Genomic DNA, 25,601 nt, shown 5'->3' with positions numbered 1-25,601 from the left:
GAGCTTGGCAAGCAAGACGCTCACAAGAAGAAACAGGAGTGGGAAAAAGGTTACCATCTACCTGGCTGACTTTGGGGAGCCCATGGCCCCCCATGGAATCCTGCATGTGCATTCATTCAGCAAACATTTACCAGGCACAGTGCTGCACCCTGAGGATGCTGAGGAGAAAGTCTCTGCCCTGCTAAGAGGAGCTGAAATTTTAGATCTGCTCTGTCCACGACTGTTTAGTCACCAGCCACACCTAGCTGTTTCCATCTAAATTTAGAATAAGTAAATAAGTTTAAAATAAAGTAGTTAAAATTGAATAAGATTAAAAGTTCAGTTCATCAGTCACACTATTTCAAGTGCCCAATAGGCCCCTGTGGCTGGTAGCTCCCCTATTGGACAACACAGATCTAGAACATTCCATAATCTCAGAAAGGTCTACTGGGCAACACCACCCAAGATAATAAAAAAAATCTGCAATATAACATCGAGTATTGGTATGGGCTCCTGAGAAAACTACGGGCGACTGTGATGAGTGCATGACCGGGAGTGCGGGGCCTCTGGTGAGGTGACATTTGACCTGAATGAAGAACCAGATGAGGGAACAGCTTGGGCAAAGGCTATGAGGTGGGTGGGTACTGTGTATGTTTGAGAAACAGCAAGGAATCACGGGTGGGAAGGGTCATGTTTTACAAATCCTCTGGGGAGTTTTTGTTTGCTTGTTTTTTTAACCCACTTGTTCAGGTCCTAGGAATGAAGGGGAGAAGGTTTTATTCAAGCAAATCTTCCTTAAACCTCTTCTCATTCCTTTTATGGACATCCTACCTCCCCCCGTACATTTGATGGCACTCTCTTGGCCCTGTGCAAAACATGACATTGACCACTTAGGTGTCTTCACACCTGGAAGGCCTGGAAAGAGGGGTGAGATTACCCCTGTTTTTCCAAGGCAACAAAACAATGCTCCAGGATGGAGGGTGTTTCTCCCTGGTGTGACAAAACACCAGGTGGGTGAGGGGGAGTTAGGAAGATGGTTGTTGAAAGTCAGAGAGAGGAGGTGATCATGCAGAGCTTCGCAGAATCCCCTGTCCAAGATTTAACACATCTTGGCTGAACCCTTGGAACGGTGCCCGGCACGTAGTAAGCACTCAGTACGTGTTAGCCCATGTGATTATCACTGCTCCCTACCACCCACCCAGGGCTAGATATTGGAGACAGAGTGATAAACCAGCTGGGCTCCTGCCCTCCTGAGCTGTGAAGGAGAAGGACAATAGTCAAATGTTGGCACAAAGAAATTAGGGTTTCCAAATGAGACCAGGTCTCCAATGAACTAGATCCTATAAGAAGCTGTAACTAACTTAGCCTCGGGTATTGGTGAGATGGGGGACTGGCATATGCTTTCATTACATCAAAGCCATCTCCCTCCCCAGGAACCTTCAGTAGCTTCCTTTAGCCACATCCAAATGTGGGCCACCATTTAGTGAGCACCTACCATGGCCAGACACCCTTTCAGCACAATCTCATGGATAAACCTGTTCAGGGAGGGGATTAAATAGCCCCATTTATAGAAGGGCAAACAGAATTCAAGCTAAGAGGTCATTTGTCCTACTTCTGTAATTGGTAAACTGAGCCCTTAAACTGAGGGCTCTATAAACAGCCCTTCATATTAAATGAGTTACTCCGTGGAGAGGACAGAGGACAGTGCTTTGCCCCTGGGAGGAAGTTATTGCTGTTGTTGCCTTGTTATTGTTATTCTCCCAGGCTGGTATAGCTATGAGCATGAGCTCAGGGAATCCTCACCACCCCACTGGGAACTAGCAAACATCCTCACCATTTTCTTTTTTTTAAAGATTTTATTGGGGAAGGGGAACAGAAGTTTATTGGGGAACAGTGTGTACTTCTAGGACTTTTTCCAAGTCAAGTTGTTGTCCTTTCAATCTTAGTTGTGGAGGGCACAGCTCAGCTCCAGGTCCAGTTGCCGTTGTTAGTTGCAGGGGGCGCAGCCCACCATCCCTTGCAGGAGTCGGGGAGTCGAACCAGCAACCGTGTGGTTGAGAGCCCACTGGCCCATGTGGGAATCGAACTGGCAACCTTCAGCAGTAGCAGCACAGAGCTCCAACTGCCTGAGCCACGAGGCCGGCCCCCTCACCATTTTCCAGAGGTGGAAATGGCACTCAGAGAGGAAGTCCCTTGTCCGGGATCTCATAGCTGAGAAATGGCATCTCATAGCTGAGAAATGGCAAACATGGGATTTGAACCCAAGCTGGACCAGCAAGCTACACACCCTGAACCCTTAACCAGGTCAATATAACCCTTAAAATCTGCTCCCAGACACACCATCTACCTTTTAAGCTCCCTCCCTACACACATCCTAGTCTCCAAGCCCCAAGGTATCATCCTTCCACCCCATGGGTTTGCACACCACCGTCTTCCATCCCACATGCTTACTCATCCTCAAGGACCTGCTACCTCCAGGGAGAAACATTTCTAGAACAACTTAGGACAAGAAAAGATCCTTAAAGAGGGAATCCAGTCCTCCCATTTTACAGATGAGAAAACTGAGGCCCAGCTACATGGGACAGACACAGGAAATTAGAAAATAACCAAACGGTGATTATTATTATGAAGTCTTTCCCTGTGCTGAGCATTTTACATACCTGATGTCAATCCCATTTGTTAATAGTAATACAAAACACATTTCTTGAGTATTTACCTTGTGTCTCTTTGTAAGGGGATTATGTGGATTACCTTATTTAATCTTCCCCATTAGATAGAGACTATTATGGGCTTGCTTTGTTTTCCTTAAACAACTTGATTGAGGTATCATTTACATACCACAGAATTCATTCATTTTAAATATTTTTAGTAAATTTACAGGACTGCGCAACTATCACCACAATCCAATTTTAGAACATTTCCATCACCCCAAAAAGATTTGTTGTGCCCATTAACAGTCACTTCCCATTCCCAGCCCTTGTTTCAGGCAACAACTAGTCTACTTTCCGCCTCTATAGATTTACCTTTTCTGGACATTTCATAGAAATGGATCATACTGTATGTGGCCTTTTGTGTCTGGCATTTTTCACTTAGCATAATGTCTTTCAGGTCCATCCACTTTCAAACTGTATTAGTAGTTCATTCCTTTTTATGGCTGAACAGTATTCCATTGTATGGATGAACCACATTTTGTTTATTCATTAATCTCTTGATGGATGTTTGGGTTGTGTCCACTCTTTGGCTGTTATAAGTAGTGCTACAATGAGCATGTGTGTGCAAGTCTTTCTGTGGACATATGATTTTATTTCTCTTGAGCAGATTCCCAGGAGCGGAATTGCTAGGCTGTGTGAGAAATTTATGGTGAATTGTTTAAGGAATTACCAGACAGTTTTTCAAGGTGACTGTACCATTTACAGTCCCACCAGCAATGTATGAAAGTTCCTCACACATCACCATGGGGGCTCCATTTCCTTGAGAAGGAAACTCAAGTATAGAGATGAGAAATGACCTGCTTAAGGTCACATGGCTAGTAAGTAGTAGATCCACATATGACCCCAGGTGTATGGTTCAAAGTCTGTGCTCTTTACCCTTGTACAAGGATTCATCTTTACCCCATTCGTTTGTTTATCCTAAAACTCTTTATTGAGGACCTACCATGTGCAAAGGGCTGTGCTTAGAGGTGGGAGAATCAACAGTGGACTACTAGACAAGGTTACACTCTGGTGGGAGACAAAGATTTTAAAAAAAAATAGACTCAGGGCATCTAGTCAACAAATATTGATTCAGGCCCCACTATGTGCTGGGCACTGTCCTCGGTGCTGATCACCCATAGGTTAATGAAACAGACACAGACCCCTCCCCATGTGGGGCTTCCATTCTAGCAACATGGAAACAGGAAGCAAGTAAATGAGAAAGCAGCTTAAGAGGGGATGAGTGCTATGGAGAAAGATGACACAGGGCAGGGGGTGGGGGATGCAGGTCGGAACTGCAGGCACATCAGAGCAGGAGCCGCAGGAGAGCCTCACAGATAACTGGAGACACGTCCCAGGGGAGGGCACAGCTGATGCATAGGTTCTGGGGTGGGAATGTGACTGGTGTGTTCGAGGAACAGAGAGGTCAATGTGACTGGAGGGAGTCAGAGTGAGAAGGAGGGAGTAACGGGAGAGGAGATCAGAAAGGGGGTGGGGGTCGGGATCTGGTAGGGACTCAGAAGGACTCTAGTTTCTATTCCAAGTGAGATGGGGAGGGAGCTTTGGAGGAATTCACGCCAAGGATGGCAAGATTTAACTTCCCTGTTTCATTTTAACACATTTTGAAAATTAAAAGACAGAAAATTGAAAGAATTGTAGAGTGAATACCTATATACTCACCCCAGCCCCAAAACTCTACAATTAGTCTTTTGTTCTTTTTTTTGCCTCATAATGAACCTGTTGGTCTATTAATCTTTTTACCCATCCATCCATCCACCTATCCATCATCCATCTTTTTTTAAATTCTTAAGTGTTACTAATTAGAGTGGTTTTAGGTTCACAGCAAAACTGAGTGGGAATTACAGATAGTTCCCATACATCTATCTTTTAAAAAATTCATTTCAGAGCAATTTGCAAATATCAGTGCGCGTCACTGCTAAACACTTCAGCATGCATAACAAGCTATCAAATATTTATTTAAGCTTCTTGTCCTTGGTAAAATTTAAATGCAGTGAAATGCATACATTTCACATGTTACCATTTGACACAGTTTGAGAAACACATACACTTGAGAAGCATGAACTCTCCTGATTTAACAGATTCCCTGTGGCTTCTGTTTGGCGCATAGACTGGTGGGGCTTGGGGGCAAAAGTCCACTTAAGTCCACCTTGTTTTTATTTTAAATAATCTTTTTCTGTTAGAATCGTTTTGGATTTACAGAGAAGTTTCAATGACAGCACAGACTTCTGATGAACCCCTCACTTAGGCCTTCTGATGAACCCCTCACTTAGGCTCATTAACGTGGTTTATCCTTCTGGCAAAATCAATAAACCAACATGGGGTTATTACGATCCACCAAACGCTGCCCTTTACTCAAACTTCACTCATTTTCCTCTAATGAACGTTTTCTGTTCCAGGATCCCACCCAGATACCACAGGCCTTACGACACGCCTCCTGAATGTCTGCTCTGTGATCATTTCTCAGATTTGCCTTGGTTTTGGGTGACTTTGGCTGTTTTGAGCAGTCCTGGAGAAGAAAGACCACGCGAGTGAGGCACGCTGCTCGCCACCTCCTCTCAGGGGTACATGTTACCCACGTGACTTATCACTGATGATATTAACCTTGATCACCTGAGGGACATTGACGTGGGGGTTGCAGGTTTTCTTCACCGTAAAGGGGCCCCTCCCCCTCCCAACCCCCACTCTTTGTAAACAAGTCACTAAGTGTAGCCCATGTGGAGGGGAGAGAAAGTCTCCTGAATACCTTTTTTGGAATTCTTTTGTCCCTTTTCCTTCCGCCTGTTCATTTATTTGTACCTGTATGGATTCATGAATATCATTTTACACTTTGGGTTATCGTCCAATATAGTGTGATTTCATACAAGTGTATATTATAATTCAATATGATATTATTTATTTCATATACATATATAATATAGTCCAATACGATGTTTTTTATTTCGTGTAAATGTGTATTTTAGTCCAATACAACGTTACTTATTTCATTGAAGCCAGCGTATCTTAACTCCAGGTGCCCCCACCAAGAGAAGATAAAGCAGTACTAGAGGAGAAGCAGGGGCTTCTGGCTGCAGTGAGATAGAAGATGGGACTTCAGCCAGGTGACCAATGAGGGCTTCTAGAAGGAGTAATTTGAGACCCGATTAGATGAGCTAGGGAGCTGAGCATGTGAGTCAGGAGCTGTGACAGTGTGACAGGCTCCCTTTCCAGAGGAGATGGCCACCTACCCACAGACATCCTGCCATGCAGAGCTGTGCCCTTCTTCCCGAGCTTCAGGCCTACAGTGCTATCCACCCCTGCTTCCGGCCTCCAGGGCGAGCAGTTTGGAATTCAGCCGTAGAGGCCAAGTCCTGGGGCCTCCTTATCTTGCCACACCCAACACTGTGCCTGGCACCGACTCGAGCTCCATAAATATTTGCTGTCTCTCAGCCAGCTGCCCAAGCCCCAACCGCCCTCTTTTTTCACCTCTGGGCCTTAGCCTAAGCTGTACCCTCCTCTCCATCAGCTCTTTGGTCTCTAGGAGGCATGGGGTGGGCATTGATGGAACCCAGTGTGGGACCAGAAAGAGGAAAGTGACCCACCCAAGGTTACCAGGAGAGGGAGGGCAGAGAGAGAGGAGACTCCTTTGATGGGATAATAACTGTAACTACTATTTATCATCACACCCGTTCTCCCATGCCAGGCACGTCACAGGCATTTGCTGGTGTCATCGACATGACAACTGCCGGTCCCTAGCACAGGCCACACTTTGTCATCTCGTGGCCTTGGATGGACTTTGCCTGGAATGACCCCCCCACACTCTTCACTTCAGGCCTCCCTTTGAATACCCCCAGAAGGCCCTCCTTACCCACTTCTCAAACTTCTCATCTCTGTCCATCAACCCCTGTTGCAGGCAAAATTCTAAGTTGACCCCACAAGACCTCTGCTCCCCTGGTGCACACACCTTCTCCCAATTCTTCAGTCAGATGGTGACCTGGGTGCTGCTTGAGAAGGGTTATTGCAGACACTGTTAAGTTCCCAGTCAGTTGACTTTAAGGGAGGGAGACGATCTCTGGTGGGTCTGACCTAATTAGGTGACCCCTTAAAAGCGACCAGGCTCTTCTTGGAGAGATTGGAAGTAGGTGGGGGACTCAACAGGAGGCAGAGTCTCCATCGCTGGCTTTGAAGGTCGGTGGGTGAGTGGGGGAAAACACATGACAAGGAATGCAGGCAGCCTCTGAAAACTGAGTGGATGCATCAAGGCACTGGGAACCGCATGGTTTATCCCAAGCGGACACGCCAGTCATGCCTGCCTGAAGTCCTGATTCACAGAAACCGTGGGCTAGTAATGGGGTGCTAGTTGGCAGTTCCCAAGGGTTGGGGGAAGGAAGGATGGATAGGTGTAGCACAGAGGATGTTTAGGGCAGTGAAACTACTATGTATATTACTGTACTGGTGCATATATGTCATTATACATTCGTGCAAACCCATAAAATGTACATCACTTAGAGTGAACTTTGATGTAAACCGGGGACTTTGGGTGATTACAATGTGTCAGCGTAGGTTCATTAATGGTAACAAATATACTATTGGTGGGGATGTGGATAATGGGGGAGGCTGTGCATGTGGGGGAGGGGGACATAGGGTATACATGGGAAATCTCGGTACCCTCCTCTTAATTTGGCTGTGAACCTAAAACTGCCTTAAAATATATAAAAATTATCAATTAAAAAAAGAAATAAAAAACACAAATCAAGAAAATGTTGCTGATGGTTGTTCCATGACTCTTACTGAAAATAGTTGTGAGGGGATGCGAACATGACCTGGGCGTCCAATCCGTCATGGCCTTTCACTGGAAAGTACATCCCACCGGACGCTTTTTAGAGCTTTATGGACATATAATTCCCACAACAGCGCAATTCACCCATTTCATTAGCACAACTCAATGGTTTCTGCTGTAGCCACAGAAGTGTGCAGCCATCACCACCCCCAATTTAAGAAAGTTTCCATTACTCCAAAAAGAAACACCACATCCCTTAGGCATCACCCCAATTCTCCCATCCCCTTCAACCCTAGACAACCCCTCATCCGGTCCCTGTGTCTGAGGTTTGCCTGGGAGGGCAGGACTTGTTTTCTCTGCTCTCCCTGCTGCATCCCCAAATCCTGCAAACATGCTCGATACATTGTAGCTAGCCAGTAGGTACTCCATAGTATTAAGCAATCAGTTTGTTTTCACTTGAATCCCACACACTACTATCATCTGCTGGGAGGCCTCACCCCCCCAAGCCCCATTGTCCCATCAGAACTTTTCAGTCACCTCTGGGCTCCACTTTGTCACCTCCATTAGAATAGGTAACACCCTGTTTTATGCTTGTCCATGACCCCTTCCAGACTGCCCCCGATCAGGGACAGCATGTATCTGCTTGTCTTTGCCCCACCTCAGGCCCCAGGAATTGGGTGTTGAATTTGAACAGAAACAAGAGCAGTTCGCAACCTGGACCTACATCTGTGCTAGCCCCTGGCCTGCAAACGGAGAGGCCCTGGGGGTGTGAAGTCCAACTGTTGGGGTTTGAGTCCCAACTCGGCTGGTGACTCAAATGGGGACACTGGGCAAGAGATTTAATCTCTGTCAGTGTCCCTTTCCTCAACTATAAAATGGAGCTAATAATAGGGCATGCCTCTCCCGGCTGCTGTGAAGATTAGCACAGGGCAGGAATACACAGAGTTCAGTAAATACTTGCTATAATTATCGTTAATCATGCGGGATTTAGAAGCCATTACAAATGCACTCCATTCAGCCATCTATCAGTCTCCTGGTCGTACACACATTTCCTGAGGACACGGAGCGAGAATCCAGTGTGCCCAGCTGTGAGTCCTTCCGTGTGACTGGAGTGTCAGGCGAGATGGGCGGGGAGGTAGGTGTCAGCTCCAGAAAAGCTCAGAAGCCAGGTTGGGAAGCGTGGACCCTATCTCAGGGCAATGGGGAGACATGGAAGTCTATGGAGAAGGCGAGGGATAAACACCATCTCTGAGTGTTACGTAGATGCCTTTGGGGCAGTGGGTGGGACACTAAGGGAGAGAAACTGGAGGCCAGGACGAGGCTGGGGTGATGGTCCACATGCATGAAGGTGGGATCAGGGCCGCAGCCTGGAGCCCTGTGGACATGGAGAGCGTGATGATTCTTAGCCCACGGTCCCCAGTCCTCTAGGATCCAGCAGGGTCTGCAACCCCGGTGATGTCTGCCAGATTGTGTGTTTCCATTCTAATGACATGCAGGCTGTTACCTGTCCTGATGGAGGTGACAAAGTGGAGCCCAGAGGTGACCATGAAAAGTAAAAAAGTAGCAAGGTGAAAATGATTCTGATAATATGTTTTATTTCACCAATATAGTTTATTCTTGTTATTGGTATCACTCAGTACAGTCGGTTGTCCTTATTCGCGGTAGTTCTGGTTTATAAAGTCACAGAGAGTACTGAATTATTGACACTAAACCATCGCCTATGGGAGAAATACAGGGTTAGGTTCCTGTGACCTTTTGGTCACAATGTTTTCATTAACTGATGAATACATAACCCGTTTTATGAGTGTTTCCGTTTAAAGACAGCTTACTTAGTACACAAAGTTGATTCATTAACAATGAACATCACGGCCAACTGTGCTGTAACTCACTCCTGAAGGAAGCTTGTCTAATACACATATTTCTCCGTGAGTCACAAAACAGTCCTCTTGTGCTTAGGACACTACACAGCACGTTGGCACTAGGTTTGGGGGCCATTGGAAACCTAAAATCACCAGCACAAAGCACAGCGTGTGGCACTGCCTAGACTGCAGAAGGACCCTTGTTCACAGGATGAGAGCTGAACCTAGGAAGCAGGGCATCACCTGTTCAACCTCAGCTGGAAACGTGTCAGTGACTCAAATTTTCCACTGCTCTTCCCATGCCTGTGAGCACTGTGATTGATGATTTGAGGGTTCCCAGCACATTTTCATGGGTAGGCGAGCATGCAACTACAGAATCTGTGAATAAAGGGGTACAAAATATTATTATGTCGTCCTGTAGTTAATATAAGAATCATCAGTAAGATCATTTACATTCTCTTTTTCATGCTAAGTTGTTGAAATCCCTGCTCTATTTTATGCTCACGTCTCAATTAGGACCAACCACATGTCAAGTGCTGGAGAGCCACGCCTTGCTAGTGGCTTCTGTATCAGACACTGCACGTCCCTAGCTTTCTTCAGATCCTCAAAGGCACCTATGAACTCAAAACAAAAAAAATAGTGCCCAATATAACCACCTTGGAGGACAATGGGGCAGCAGCTAAGAAAACCACACATTCTCTATCCAACCTGGGAGTTCCACGTCGAGGTCAACGCCCCAGAAATAGCCTGCCGCTTAGCACAAGTCAACACATATAAGAATATCCTTTGCACCTCTGCTTGTAAGAGCACAATGTTGGAGAAAAATAAAATGTCTATCATCACAAGAATGGATCTATAAAATACAGCATATCCACCCGTAAGCTAGAATAGTCAACGTCTTTGCAAAGGAAAGAACTTGAGCTTCATGTAACATGGATGAAACTCACAAACACAACCTTGAGCTAATAAGGACAAAGGCAGCTGCAGAAGGTCACAGACGATACTATTTATACATTTAATAACATACTCTATAGCGGGCTGAGGGTTTATACATATGTAGCAAGAGTATTTTAAAATAACAAACACCTCATTAGTGACAGTGGTTATTTCTGAGAGGTAAGAGAGGATTACAATTATATTTGAAAAGTTATGTTTCTTCAGTTGTATGGTGGTAGGCATGTAGGTGCTCATTATATTATTTGGGGGTAGATTTGGGTGCGTGTATGCCTAAAATATTCCGTTGCACAAGGAATGGTAGCTGCTGTGCAATCTGGTTAGAGACAATGAGGGGTGACACATGTGGACTGTCTGTGCCTTGGAAAATATTAGTTCCTGTATTGCAGGTAGACCGTGAGGATTAAATGAGCTTTCTGTACAGGTGTTCCTGGCCCATTGTAAGGGCCACAAGAATATTTGTTACTAATAGCAATATCGTCCAGCATTCACTCTATTCTAGGTGCTTGTGTTTAGCGCTTTCATCCACTATTTTATTTCATAGTATTTATTCAATGCATATATGAACCAAGGGGCACCAAGTGCAACAGAGAGAAAATAGCACTACTGTCGCGACAAACTACTGTCCTGGCACCTGGAAATAGATGGTGACATCCTGCACCAACATTCTCTCAACTGTACCAAGGTAACTACGAAAGGCCAAGATTTTGATTTGCTAGTTTACAATCTTTATCTTCCCAGACAAAACAAATCAACTTAATGTTACCAGTTTTTATTTCTTTTCTGTTTTTTTGTTTTGTTTTGTTTTGTGTTTTTTTATCTCTTTTTTGTCCCCAGGATGGGGTGGGAGAGCCAGGGGGTTTCAGTTGTCAACGTCATGGTCTCTTAAGTGTGAGTTAATTTTTTAAATGTGATCTTTCAGTACATATTTTATTCATTAAATTTATTTGGGAAAATATAAAATATATACTCTACTATATAATATATATGATAGTATATCATATATAATACATACTATAATTATATACAAGGTAATGTATATTACATTTATTATTATATGCAACATATTACATACAGGAAGACCTTGGAGATATTGCAGGTTCAACCCCAGACCACCACAATAAAGCAAATATCTCAATACAGTGAATCCTAATCTTTTACTAGTGGAGTGACTTGCCTTCCATTTGTAAAAAAAAAATGCAATATCTGTGAAGCGCAATAAAATGAGGTATATACTACATTATAGATATTACTGTTTCTTTAATAATAATACTCTGGGTAGGAGCTGCAATTACTCCCATTTCATGAGGTAGAAACTGGAGGCATAGAGGCGGTGGGACACTTGGCCAGGAGGGACAGTCAGGAGGGGTCATAGAAGGAGCCCTTGCAGGCTGGCGGGCAGGAGATGTGGGAGGAGAAGGTGGGAGGCCCAGAGGCCAGCTGCACTGAAGGGTGTGTGACACTGGGGCCAGGACTACAGCCTCCCTCGCCCACACCTGCCTCTCCAGGTCAGTCCGGGTGACCCCGCAGTGTGGCGTTGCTAAATGGGGAGGTGCAAAGCTCCTGGGATCATCAGTGAGCCTGTCAGTGGGCATGTGTGTGTGTGTGTGGGGGGGGCAGTGCTGAGGAGGGCCCAGGGCGTCCCCTCTCACCCTCCTCCCAGGCGCCCAGGTGGCCAGCTCTGCAGCCTGATCTTTCAGCTCTGGTGTAGCAGCTGCTGTACAGTCCCCCCTGCACACACACACAGTCACCCGAGTCCCCAGGGAGGGACTCAGCTCCAGTAGGGCACTGGTCGGGTCTGTCTCACTCAAGCTGCCTGGGCAGGGGGACGGGGAGCAGTCTGGAGTCCCCAGGCCTTCCTGGAATCCTGACTTTGCCTCTTGCTAGCTCCTGGCCAATGCCTCTGCTTCTCTGTGCCTCGGTTTCCCCATCAATAAATTGGAAAACATTATTCTACAAGTCAGGGCTGGCAGCAAGGACTCCACAAGGTCCTGAGTGATAGGAAGAAGGAAGGAAGGAAGGAAGGAAGGAAGGAAGGAAGGAAGGAAGGAAGGAAGGAAGGGAGGGTGAGCCGGGGGCTGGCACCTGATCCGCACTGAATAAGTAGTCATCATGGCATTATTTCATTTCAATTTTACTTTTTGAATAGGTAACATATGCTATGGGGAAAATTCAAATAATCCAGAAGACACAGTGATAAAAAGACACACACCCCCCCCAAAGCCGAGTGTGGACAGTGATTGCTGACCTGACTAAAGCAGCAATAAAGGTCTTCTCTGGGAAAACTGGAGGGGAGGGGGGGGGAAGAGTATGAACGGGCTATTAACTGATTTTAAGAAATTGTCTTTAATGCTATTCAATGTGATTAATAGCATAGCAGTTAGGCTAGAAACTGTCCTTGCTTTTATACAGCCATAAACCTGAGTGTTGGAGCAGAACGTATTATGTCTGTAGCTTATTTTTATCATTTTGAGCTTTTTAAATAAGGAAAACATTTCCAGCATAACAAAAACTAAAGAGTAAAAAGAAGCACGTTGTTTTCAAGCGGCAACACTTGTGCTCTTTGTCACCACCACCCCAGCCCTCATGCAAGCTTTGGTTTTCTTTGGCTGGAGTATTTTAAAGCAAACATTAGGCAGTGTATCATTTCACCCCAAATTTTCCCCTAGGTGGTGATTTACTTTAAAATACTTTATTCCTCCCAAAGAAAACAGAGATAAAGCGAGGATGGCACAGAGTTCTCGGCTGTGAAGTCTGGTCAATGGCTGAAGGGTGTCTGTTGCGGCTCTTTCGACTTTTCTGTGTGTTAAGAGCTCTTCACAGTCAAACTCCAAAGGGGTCAAAGAGTAAAGGAAGTTCTCCCTCTGCCCATCCCTATCCCTTCAACCCAGGTCCCCAGGGCAGCATGGAAGCCAGTTTCCGGGGATCCTTCCAGAGTGTCAGTGACTTTGTTGTTGCTCGTCTTTATTAATAGCAGACTGTAGTAGTAGTGAAATCTGAGCCGCGTGAGTCACGCAGCCTGGCCCAGGCCCCACGACACCTCCCCCCCTCCCGCCTCATGTAAGGTGACAGGTGTCTCGGAACCTCAGTTTCCTGCTCTGTAAACTGGGGATAAATCCCCACCTTTATTGGGTGGCTGGGAGGATCCCATGTAAAGCCCCATACATAGAGCCAAGCTCAGAGTAGGTGCTGAGGACATGGCAGAAGCCCTCCCCCCATCTCTTAGCTATGAGTTCCTGGGTGTGAGGGAGGAGGGACCGGGGGTCTGGACTCCTCAGTCTGAGAGAGGAGGGTCTGGGGGCCTGGACTCCCGGGTGTGAGGGAGGAGGGGCTGGGGCCCTGGACTCCTGGGTCTGAGGGAGGAGGGACCAGGGGTCTGGACTCCTGGGTGTGAGGGAGGAGGAATGGGGGTCTGGACTCCTAGTACTAAGGAGCAGAGCTTCAGGAATGGTCTCCTCGCTCCTGACGCCAGCACTCCCAGCTCATGGAGAAACCAGAATGCACGAGCTCTAGGTCATCCACCCTAGGTAAAGTATGTGAAGGAGCCTGTCTCCCCTTTTCCCCACAGCCCTCAGGCCTGGCCCCTGGGGGTTCACAATATGTTTTGTCCCCTCTGTTCTGGGACCAGAGCCCAGACACCAAGCTGGTCTAAGTTTGGAAGGGGGAGGGAGGGGGCAGCAGGTCAGAGGGGGTGAGGGAGGGGTGTGGGGGGGGATGGGATGTCTCTGAGCTGTCACACACACCCCTGTCCCAAGCCCAGAAAAAGGGAGGGACAAAAGGCCCTGAGAGAGAGTCACGAACAAAGACAGGAGGAGTAAGAGGGAGAGCCACTGGGGAGAGGAGGCCAGAGGGAAACCAGGAGAGGAGAAAACAGGGACATAGAGAAAGGGGTTGGGAAAAGCAGAGGGGGGGATATCCTGAATCACAGACAGTGGCAACAACAGTTGGAACAGTGTGGGAACAAGAGAGAGGGGCCAGGGACGAATAGAGGCAGTACAGGGAGACCCACCCTACAGACCTGAGAGCTAAAACTGGGCAAGACAGAGACAGGGAGGGAGGTTGGGGGTAGGGGTTTAGGGAGGGGTAGGAGGGTGAGAGGGAGCAAAAGAAATCAACAGTATAATACAGAGCAGGACAGGACCTGGAGGGTGAAAGAGAGAGGAGTCAGGTAGGGAAAGTCAGAGAAATCTTTTGACTCAGACAGACACAGGGAGACCAAGGCAGAGCCTTTTAGATGAGCTCCTAGACCTTGGACCTGTGGAGCACAGTGGGCTCTAGTGGGCCGGTTGACTTTTGGGGAGTCAAGACAAGAGGGAGCACAAGGGTCAGCTGACACCAGGTGACTCCGAGATGGAGCTCAGGGACCCCGAGAACCATGAAGATGGGGACACAGAGGTGAGAGATGGGACACAAGGGAGGAAGAAAGCGAGAGAGAGAGAGAGACAATGCAGAGATAGAGTCAGAGATGGAGGTGAAGTGGGGCCGGAAGCAGATGCAGAGGGACAGAAAGAAACATTAAAGACGCAGGGAACCATTAAGCCATCAGAGATATCAGAGACCCAGAATAATGTAAACCTGAGGACACACAGGAAGACCAAGGTCCCAGAGAAATGGGCTCAGAAACAAAGAACAGGAAGCACAGGGAGAGAGGAGGATGGAGAAAGAGATGGGTGATGGGTGAAGTGGGGGTGGTGTGGGCTGAACACGCAGCCCCAGTTGGGGCTGGAGGCTTCTGGGGGCTCCCACAGATGCCAGTGGGTGAGCGCTCTGAGACAATCACCTCTAACCCTGCCAGGAACAAAAACAGGTGGTCTGAGGCTGCGTGAGTCATTGTGACTCAGCCTCCTTCCTAGGGCTCACTTCCTGAGCCCCCATGTCAGCCCTGGAGTTGGCCTCCAATCTCCCCTGATGCTCTCAGTGGGTCCCAGACTCACCCCTCCCCACCTCTGTTACTCTCCTGCAGGAGGACACAGCCACAGCTCTCCAACGGCTCATTGAGCTGACGGCCACCAGGGTGACCCTGGTGAGGAATCTAAGTGTCCAGTATCGCCTCATCCGAAAGCTCGGCTCGGGCTCCTACGGCCGAGTGCTCCTTGCCCGGCCTCGCCAAGGGGGTGAGTTCAGCCACCAAAAGGACTTCCCCAGGGTAGGGTTCTTGGAAGCTGACAGTGTGCATCCCAGGAGTAGCTGATCGGGACCCTTCTCAGTGGAGGTTCTGTGAATATTTAGAGGTCTGTGATCTGAGAATCAGAGCCCACTTAGAGAGGGTAAGAGACTTGCCTGAGGTCTCAGGAGGCAGGAGCACAAGTTGAATGGAACCCCGGTCACCACCACCCCTACTTTATGCAAGAGGAAACTGAGGCCCAGAGAAGTTAAGGCAGTTGTGCAAGGCCACACAGCAGTCGGAGGTAAAGCAGGAAGAGTCCTCTGGGAAGGTGTCCTCCAACTCCCACTCCACAAATGGAGAAACTGGAAACACAGAGGTCAGACACCATTCTTTGTCCCTCTGGTTTTACTTGAGACATCTGAGGCTCAGAGAGGTTAAGTGGCTTGCCTAAGGCCCTAAAGCAAGTTCAGAGCACCCTGAGATCCCTTCTACCCCCATCTCCTGGCAGGTCCAGCTGTGGCTCTGAAGCTCCTACGTCGGGACTCAGTCCTGAGAACCACCTTCCTGCGAGAGTTCTGTGTGGGCCGCTGCGTCTCATCACACCCAGGCCTGCTCCAGACCCTGGCGGGACCCCTGCAGACCCCCCGACATTTCGCCTTCGCCCAGGACTATGCGCCCTGTGGGGATCTCAGTGGGATGCTGCAGGAACGGGTGAGGCAGGTTGGGGACAAAGCTTGGGACTGCTTAGCCCAGGTCCAACTCTGTCCCAACCCCATTTCTATCTCCAACCCTGACCCCCAAATCAGTGCCCAACCTAGGTCCGCCCTGAACCCCCAGACAACCTCCTTATTTCTAATCCTCAACGCACTCCATGTCTGACCCTGAGCCTACGCCATCCAACCACCCAAATGAGCTTGGATGCACAGGGAGTTGGGGTTGGGATTGAGGGTGGGTAGGTCTGATGAAGGCGGTGGGGAGGAGACAGAGTTGGGATTCTGGCAAGCACTGGGATTGGGGTGTGGGTGTGAATGGACTGGGTGGGCTGACTTTAGGGCTGATTGTAGATTGATGATGGGTGTGGAGAAGAGCATGATGGGGTTGCAGAGTGAGGCAGAGATGGCTGAGGATATGGACACTCGTAGATCAAGTTGGAGTTGGGCTGTAATGAGATTTCCTTTAGAAAGGAGAACAGGTCAGACTGAATCCATGAGATTCTAGGAGGACTTGAGTTTGAAGATTAGGGTGGGGTCATCTTGGGTATAGGCTTTGGATTTGAGATAGGGTTGGGGATAAACGAAGGAAGGAAGGAAAGAAAGAAGGGAGGATGATGGAAGGAAGGGAGGAAGGAAGGAAGGAAGGGAGGGAGGAAGGAAGGAAGGAAGGAAGGAAGGAAGGAAGGAAGGAAGGAAGGAAGGAAGATGGATGGATGCTAGATGAATGGAACACAGCAAGGAATGGGGAATGGATTCATTTGGGATAATACATAATTGAATAAATTATTGGGTTGCTAACTGGCTAATGGATGAAATGTTGAGTGGAAACACTGTAGAGTAGGCTGTTGGGTAGATGACTGGCTTGATGGACAGGTTGCTGGCTGGCTGCCTGGCTAGCTGGATGGACAGACCTATCAATCTCCCAAAGAAATAAACTGCAGAAGTTACAACAAGGTCTGAGTTAGAGATGGGATGGGATCTAAATTAGTCTGGGACTAAGACTAGGATTAAACATGAGGTTTGGATTCTTATAGGAGAAGATCTGAGTTTAGAGGAGATAAATAAGGAACGTAAGGAGTGGTTTTGAGTAGTAGGGTTAAGACAGTTTGGTGGAAGCTAAAAGAGCTTCTGGTTAGAGTTGAGGTTCCACTGAGGAGAATTTGGGGAATTGGCCTGGGGGTACACGTGGTTAAGGACATTGTGGAGAAGGTATTAGGGGGAAGTTGCAAGGACACTAGAGGTAGGCACTGGTCTGGGGTTATAGATTCTTGAACCCCAAGAAACATAATTAAAAAGGAGCCAAGGCCCCCTGACCTTCACCTTCTCTCCTGGACCCCAGGGCCTCCCCGAGCTGCTGGTGAAGCGGGTGCTGGCCCAGCTCGCCGGAGCCCTGGACTTCCTTCACAGCCGGGGGCTGGTCCATGCAGATGTGAAGCCAGACAATGTGCTGGTCTTCGACCCTGCCTGTAGCCGTGTGGCCCTAGGAGACCTGGGTCTGACCCGGCCTGAGGGCAGTCCAACTCCTGCCCCCCCAAGGCCACTGCCCTTCGTCCCACCTGAGCTCTGTCTCCTGCTGCCACCTGATACCCTACCCCTGCGACCATCCTTGGACTCCTGGGGCCTGGGTGTACTTCTCTTCTGTGCTGCCACGGCCTGTTTCCCTTGGGACGTGGCCCTGGCCCCTGACCCCGAGTTTGAGAACTTTGCTGGCTGGATGACCACCAAGCCCCAGCCGCCTCAACCACCATCCCCTTGGGACCAGTTTGCGCCCCCGGCTCTGGCATTGCTGCAGGGGCTTCTGGACCTGGATCCTGAGATGAGGAGTCCCCCACTGGCTGTCCTGGACTTCCTGGGGGATGATTGGGGGCTGGAAGGGAACAGAGGGGTACCTGGGGACTTGGGGAGTAGGTCCAGTGAGGATGAGGAGGAAGAGGAAGAGGGGGGATCAAGCCTGGAGGAGTGGACAGAGGAGGAAGAGGCAGATGACAAAGACAGTGGGAGGATGGGGACAGATGGGGGAACTTCCTGACCAGGTGACCCAGACAGGTGGCCAGAGCCTGGGCCAAAGGCCCCTCCCCCAGACTTTACGGCCACCTGGATGGAGAGACAGCTGCTCCCGGGGACAACAGAGGCAGAACACATTGCATCTCTCCCTACTAAAGGCCAGATTTGGCTGCACAATTCCCCTCCCAACTGAGGACCTGGGAGCAGGACCCCCAGTCCCTCCTCCCTCAGACCCAGGAGTCCAGGCCCCAAGCGCTTCCTCCCTCAGACCGAGGGGTCCAGGACTCTCATCCCCTCCTCCTTCAAGGACCCTTCCTTTTCCTCCTGTCCTGAATGTGTCTGCTTGCAGGAAGGTGCTGTTCACCTACAGACACTTTTCTGCACTGTGGGGACATGCTGGATAAGGGAATATGGAGTCCGATGCAGTCACTCCTCTCCTCTAAGACCTTGGGTGACTCCCACTGTCCATGGCACCAAATCTGGGCTTTCATGATATGACACCATGGAAACCTCACCCTCCACCTCTCCCATGTCCCTGGGCTCTGGGTGACACTGAGGGAGCCATTCATCCTTTCTAGGCCTAAATCTGCACACACACGCAGGTACGCACACTTTCCTGCCTGCATACATTTGCACATCCTCTGTCCCACAGAAGGCCCTCCCTCTGTCCAGCGCAATACCTCCAGAAGTGGCCCCGCTTGCCCACTCTGTCCCACCAGGAACTTTTATTCAAGTGATCGTGTCCGCATCTTCTTCGGGCTCCCTCTCAAGTGCTCCAGAACTGATTTACTACATCCTTTCAGCTTCTGCCCCCATGGCCGAGCGCCTTGTGCCTGCCTGGACAGCACAGAGCACGTGGTAGGTGATTGTCTGGGCCCAACAGCCCTCAGACGGCCTGTGCTCAGGGGCACGCTGGTTTGCATGGGCCTCATTTCCCCAGGCAGCATCTACCACAGCACTCCTGCCTCCCGCTGCTGACACCCCGCCAGCAAGCCTGGAGCTGCACAGAGCTGCGTGGGTCTGACGCGAATTCCAGTGTCCACAGGGTCCAGCGCAGGAACTGTACTCCGTCCTGGGACTTTGTCCTGCATGATTTCTAGATCTATTAAAAAGTGGGTTCACTAAATGCAGCGTGGTGTCCTGGGTTGAACCCTAGGACAGGAAAAGGTTGTTGACGGGCGCACTGGGGAAATAGAAAGAGTCTAAGGTTTGATAGCGAATTTCTGAGCTTGGACAAAGGCACCGCTGCCTGGGAGATGCCCCCGGATGGAAAGCTGGGCGAGGGAACACGGCAGCTCTCGGCACACCACCTTTGCAACTGCTCTATAAATCTAAATTTTTTCCAAAATAAAAGTTTATTTTAAAAGAATCAGTGCGTTCACATCTGCTGTCTCACTATAATCCTGAGGGGTGGGTGCGGCCCTCCAGACCCCCAGACCCCTCCCTCAGACCTGGGGTCCCTGCCTAGCTTCCGCCCCACTTCGAAGTCAGCAGACTCAGAACACAGACCCCCCCCTCCTTTCTCCCTCTCCCCTCAGGCCCCTCTCTTCCCAGTTGCTCCACCACCTGCTTCCCCTCAGCCCCAAGTCTGAGATCATCTCTCACTGCATCGTTCTGGAATCTCGCTGTCTCATCCTCGCCCCAGCAGGACCCCAGTGTCTCGTCCCCTGGACACCCCTCACCAAACACTTGTGTCTGACCTGTCAATGTGGCATTGATGGGGCAGCTGGGTGGGGGTCAAGGCCAGGGAGAGAAAGAGAAATGATTTCATCCTCTACAGGGGGCCTAGACTCCCCAGTGTGAGGGAGGAGGCTGGTTGTTTGGGTCTGAGGGAGGAGTCACTGGGCTCCCTGGGTCTGGGACATCTGTCTGGCCACAGCCAGTTCTGGGAATCAACACACGATGTCGCTCCATCTCCAGTGGGGTTGAGGGGGCGGGGTCTTGTTCCTGGGCAGGCCTCCGCTGGCATGGGCTCTAAGTGCCGGGCACTGACCACAGCGGGCAGCCGAAGGGCCAGGCAAGCCTTGGAGAAGGTAAGTCTGGAGGTCGGAGCCCACATCAGGAGGAGATAAGAGTTAATGGGCCTGAGGTGGGCAGCACCTGACAGTGCAGCTGGGCTGGTGGCCAGAGTCCTGGGTCCCTCAGGGGAGCAGAAGCTGGCCCTTAAGGCTGTAGAGTGTTTGAGTGTTAGGGACACAGAGTCTGGGGGTCCCAAGATGTGTGAGTTTTATAAGGTTGCAGGAATAGAGGAGTCCGGGGGCCCCTGAGTCTGAGGGAGGAGGGGGATGGGGTCCTGGACTCCTGGGTCTGAGGGAGGAGGGGACTGGGGGCTCACTGGCCCTTCCCATTGTGACTCAGTCTCCCTCTTCATTAGAGGCATTTAAGGATCAGGAAACCAGTCGCAGGTTGGGGTGAGGTCAAGCCCTGGGTCACAGATGTCCCTTACCCCCGCCCTCACATCCATGTGCTAGCTAAAGGTCCAAGGGTGAAAGATGAACCCGATAACTCGAGACACCCCCATCTTGTTTCCAAAGCAAACAGACTTAGGCCCTGGGTGGGGGGGGCAGTGGGGAGGGGATGAGCAGCCTCTGTCTCCTAAGCGCAAACAGGTGCTCTCTACCCCCAGGGGCTGGGAGGGCAGGGCTTCACACACCAGGGCCTGGGAATATCTGGGTTCCAGATGGGAGCAAGCACTTGGGAATAGTCCCCAAGCCCTTGAGAGTCCTCAGGTCCAAATCTTACAGCCCCATCGCCTCCACCCTCAGACCCAGGAGTCCCGGCCCCAGCCCTCTTCCCTAGGGCCACAGATCTGGTGGGCCCAGGCTCCAGGTCACCTTCTGTCCTTAGCCCTGCAGACATGCCAGGCAAACAGTCAGATGAGGAACAGGTGGAGGGGGCTGCTGAGAATGGGTCTGCTGAGAATGAAGCTGATGAGGACCTGGGAGGCCTCACGTTGGAGGAGCTGCAGCAGGGCCAAGAGGCGGCCCTCGCACTGGAGGACATGATGGCCCTGAGTGCCCAGACCCTGGTCCGAGCCGAGGTGGATGAGCTCTACCGGCAAGTGCGTCCCTTGGGCCAGGGCCGCTTTGGCCGGGTCCTGCTGGTCACCCACCGTCAGAAAGGTAGCTGGGCCTGGGGACATCAGCAGGGTTGCAGGGGAGCTGCAGCATGGGCCAGGCTGGGAGCCTAGAAACCTGACAAGTCTTGCCTCTCCCCTCCAGGCTGTGTATCCTTGGGCACTCCCCACCCCTCCCTAAGCCTCACTCTCCTCCTTTGAAAACATGGTGACAATTCCTTCTCTGTGGTTCTCTGAGCACATGTCCATGGTTGTAGTTTCTGGGGACAATGGGGAGCAGAGAGGTCTCCCCCCATGGCCCTCACACGTGGCCGGCTTAGTGGTCACCATGGGGTTGGTTCGGAGCCAGGATGTCTGCCAGGCCCCTAGCAAGGCCAGCGCACAGTGGATGGGCAGGGTGCTCACCCAGCCCCAATCTGATGCCTTTTTGGCAAGTGTGCATACATCCTCCGTCCTTCTCACAAAACAGGGACATTGGGGATAGAACTCGGAGTGACTGTCAGTCAAGACTCACCTTCCGAGTTCCCCTGGGGGCTCAGCCTGTTTGGTGGTGCTGGGGACCCAGACAGGAGTGAGAGTCAGCCCTGATTTCAAGGAGGAGCTCATGGCATGAAAGAGAACAGTGTGTTAGTCAGCTGGGGCTGGCATAACAAAGTCTCATAGACGGGGCGGCTTAAACAACACAGATCTATTCTCTCACAGTGCTGGTGCCTGGAAGCCTCAGATCAAGGTGTCTGTCAGCAGGGTCGGTCTCTCCTGAGGCCTCTCTGATCGGCGTGTATATGGCTGTCTTGTCTGTACCCTCACAGGGTCCTCCCTGTGTACGGATTTGTGTCCTGATCTTTTCTTATAAGGACACCAGTCAGATTGGACTAGGGACCCCCTAACAACCCCATTTTACCTCTTTCAAGACCCTTTCTTCAAACATAGTCATATCATGAGTGAGGGACACAATTTGGGGGGGGGGGCACAATTCAGCTGGAACAAAGAGAAAGACAACCAAGACCTAGGTCACCAGAGATCTCGGAGGCAGGAGCAGTGACAGGGGATGGGGCTTTTAAAGGAGGCCTCATCTGCTGATGCTTCATTCAACACACCTCCTGAGGCCTCTGGATGCCACCCCTGGGCTGGGCTGGGGGCATGAAGGTGTCTCTGGCCTGAAGACACACAGGTGGACAGAGGTCACTAGAACAGAAGGTGGTACGTGTCATGATGGGCGATGTAGACGTTTCCCGCAGCTGCATCCAGATGGGGAGTGAGTGGCAGAGGATGGTCAGCATTTTAGGTGTGGGAGTCCCACATGGCCTCCTGATGGGCAAGGTTGGACCCTGGCAGGTGGTGATTATAAAACTGAAAAGACCAGTGGTCCTGCCTCCGGGAGCTTATATCCTAGGAAGTTACTATTAGGATGGAATTCCTAATAATTCCTCATGGCATCTAACACCAAGTGTAGGGTACCTTTTCCCCAATGGCCTCAGATGCGGCTTTTGGGCATGGGTTTGCTGGACCGAGGGGCCACACTAGATCACTGGGAACTCTTGAGTTCAGCTTTCATGGTATCATCAGCTGTTATTGTTGCTACCCTCCCTGTGTTGTGGTGGCCATGCCGTGTTTAGGGTGGGCTTAATAAGGAGGCAGGAGCGAGGGGGTGGATGTGGTATATAGGAAAGAGTGTGGGTTGGGAACCAGCAAAGGTGACCCCAGGCTCTTCCTGCTCCCACACCTGTCCCTGCCACCCCCAGGCACGCTCCTGGCACTAAAACAGCTCCCAAAGGCCTCCACTTCCCTCCGCGGATTCTTGTATGAGTTCTGCGTGGGCCTCTCATTGGGTGTGCACGAGGCTGTGGTGGCAGCCTACGGCATTGGCATCGAGTCCGCCGACTCCTACAACTTCCTGACGGAGGCCGTCCTGCATGGGGACCTTATCACCTTCATCCAGCCCAAGGTGGGTACATAGCTCCCTGCTGGGTCTTGCAGGAAACGCCCCTAAACAGCCTGGGCCTCAGGGGTCACACTCACTGTGCCAGGCCTCAGGCATCCCCCCGGAGACCCTTTATTGGGCCCACAGCTCTCATAGGATTGCTAGTCGTCTGTCAAGTTCACTTACACCACAGAGCCAACACTACACCTTCTGAGATTCACCAGCCCTCACGAGGTCAGATTGGGCCTCTCCAGGCCTCACCGGGGCCAACCTTTTGAGGCCCTGCACTCTCCTGGGCCTGTTCCCTGGGTGTGGAGCAGCTGGATGACCCCAGGCCCCTTGGGCCCTGACACGTCTCCCCTCAGGTGGGCCTCCCACAGTCAGCAGCCCAGCGCTGTGCGGCCCAGCTGGCGTCCGCCCTGGAGCACATTCACTCCCACGGCCTGGTGTACCGGGACCTCAAGCCTGAGAACGTGCTGGTGTGCGACCCGGCCTGCCGGCGGGTCAAGCTGACCGACTTCGGCCACACGCGGCCCCGCGGGACCCTGCTCCGCCTGACCGGGCCGCCCATCCCCTACACGGCCCCTGAGCTCTGTGCACCCCCTCCCCTCCCCGAGGGCCTGCCCATCCAGCCTGCCCTGGATGCGTGGGCGCTGGGGGTCCTGCTATTCTGTCTTCTCACGGGCTACTTCCCCTGGGACCAGCCCCTGGCTGAAACCGACCCCTTCTATGAGGACTTCCTCCTCTGGCAGGGCTCGGGCCAGCCCCAGGACCGGCCTCAGCCCTGGATCGGCCTGACGCCAGTGGCAGATGCTCTCCTGTGGGGGTTGCTGGACCCCCAGCCCCGAAGGAGGAGCCCTGTGAGCTCCATCCAGGGCTACCTGGGGCAACCCTGGAGGCAGCGGGAGGGGGAGGCTGCAGAGGGAGATGAGGGGGTCAAGGAGGCTGGAGAGTGAGAAGGGCCAGGACGTGGGGAGCCTGAAAGAAACCAGGTGACACATCCTGAGGTCTGGGTGTCATGTGGTGGCTCTTGGTTTCTCCTTTGTCTGTATGTGTCTGTCTCATTACTTTCTCCTTTCTGTCCTCCTTATCTCCCTCCCTTGCCTTGTAGGGTTTCTGGGGCTGCTATGTTTCTACTCACACCTGTCTCCATCTTCCCCAGGACCTTTGCACTTGCTATCAACCCGTTTCCGTGAACCTGACATGCTTACAGCTCACCCCTCTGGAGGCCCGGAATCCCCCGGCCCCCACGACTCTCCCCTGCTACACTCATCCCTCCTAGCTGCGCGATGTACTCACTGTGCTTGTTCTGAGTGTCCAGCTGGAGTGTGAGCTCCTGCATGTAGGGGTCTGGCCTGTCCTGCTCTCTGATGTGTCCTGCGCAGCTGGGGCAATCCCAGCCATGGCAGGTGGGCTGTAAAGGCTAATCCACAACGGACCCCTGTGGCGTTGTACCGCCCCCTCCCCGGCCCTGTCCTCCTGCCCTGTCTGTCTCTCCTCTCTCCCTAGGTTTCACTCACTCCCACATGCTGTGCGACGCCCTCTTAATAAAGTGCTCTCTCTCTTCTCACCCCAATTGTTCTCTCACAAATAAAGTCCCTCTGACACTTAGGTCCCCATCATGCTGTTGGTCCATCAGGTTGGGAAAGGGAAGGACGGTATGTGTGCGTGTGCACTGGACAGCATGCTGTGCAGGAGGGAGACAGAGAGAGGGAGACGGAGAGACAGAGACACAGAGAGATGGAGAGAGACAGAACATGGGAGAGAGAGAGAGGGAGAGAGGGAAGAAGGGAGAGACAAAGAGGGAGAAAGACAGAGATGGAGAGAGGAAGAGAGAGACAGAAAGAATGGCAGAAAACTGTCCCACAGTGTCACTGGGTGAGAGGCTGGCTCTGGGTGTGCATGTGGGTTTGCGGGTTTGCCTGGGAGTAAGTGTAGCTGTTTATGCTGGGATTACCGGGGCCTATTTCTGCACATCCGTGTGTGTGAGCAGGAGAGGGATTAAAGAAAGTGTGAAAGTGTCTGTTTGTGGACAGGGAGCTGGACCAGAGCATGTATTTCTGTGTATCTGCGTGTCTAGGAGCCTCTAAGCCCACATGTGTACCGGTCATGACATGAACGTGTGTGTCCTCAAGGGGACAGAATGGAAGCTTGAGTGTTTCTCACTCTGTGTGGACATTGGATCCGTGTCTGTGTGTCCATGAGGACTTGAGTATGCATGTGTGTGTGTGTAGCAAGGGGAGAAAAGTCACACGGGCGCAGGCCACTGCCAGTCACCAGCTGGGCCCCTGCCCCTTCACACCTTCCCCCTCTCAGCCCAGCCCCTTCTTGGCGGCAGCCCTGTTTGCAAACACTCCGTCTTCCTCTCCGTGCCCTCCTTGGCCACCAGCCCAGTACAAGGCTACAACTAGAGCTGGATCATATGTCTCTGTCCCTGGCCCCTGCATACACACCCCAATGCCCCTGCTGTGGCCACTTTGGTGTTGCAGTGTGTGTGAGACAGCGTGTGTGGAGTGACCCC

The 25,601-nt window shown here is 51.0% G+C and overlaps 2 protein-coding genes across 3 annotated transcripts; both read left to right on the top strand.

Annotated features, from left to right (window-relative positions):
- The first annotated feature begins 8,473 nt into the window (after nt 1–8,473).
- On the top strand, nt 8,474–19,452 carry SBK3 (SH3 domain binding kinase family member 3). Of its 2 annotated transcripts, none has more exons than XM_019710984.2 (4): nt 8,474–8,581; nt 15,223–15,373; nt 15,875–16,077; nt 17,419–19,452. In XM_019710984.2, exons 1-4 carry the CDS (start codon nt 8,570–8,572, stop codon nt 18,106–18,108), a joined length of 1,056 nt encoding a protein of 351 aa, XP_019566543.2. In that variant the 5' UTR covers nt 8,474–8,569; the 3' UTR covers nt 18,109–19,452. The 2 variants fall into 2 exon arrangements, with proteins under 2 accessions (XP_019566543.2, XP_019566542.2); XM_019710983.2 differs by lacking the exon at nt 8,474–8,581 and adding an exon at nt 14,043–14,654.
- Nucleotides 19,453–19,962: 510 nt separating this feature from the next.
- On the top strand, nt 19,963–24,699 carry SBK2 (SH3 domain binding kinase family member 2). The gene is made up of 4 exons (XM_019710898.2): nt 19,963–20,116; nt 20,931–21,205; nt 22,902–23,104; nt 23,446–24,699. The coding sequence occupies exons 2-4, from the start codon at nt 20,941–20,943 to the stop codon at nt 24,034–24,036; spliced, it is 1,059 nt and encodes a 352-aa protein (XP_019566457.2). The 5' UTR covers nt 19,963–20,116; nt 20,931–20,940; the 3' UTR covers nt 24,037–24,699.
- The last annotated feature ends 902 nt before the right edge of the window (nt 24,700–25,601 follow it).

Source organism: Rhinolophus sinicus, linkage group LG11 (genome assembly GCF_036562045.2).
Source record: "Rhinolophus sinicus isolate RSC01 linkage group LG11, ASM3656204v1, whole genome shotgun sequence".
Taxonomy (NCBI): Eukaryota; Metazoa; Chordata; class Mammalia; order Chiroptera; family Rhinolophidae; genus Rhinolophus; species Rhinolophus sinicus.
Note: the sequence above shows the minus strand (reverse complement) of the source record. Positions and strands in the feature narration are given on the sequence as shown.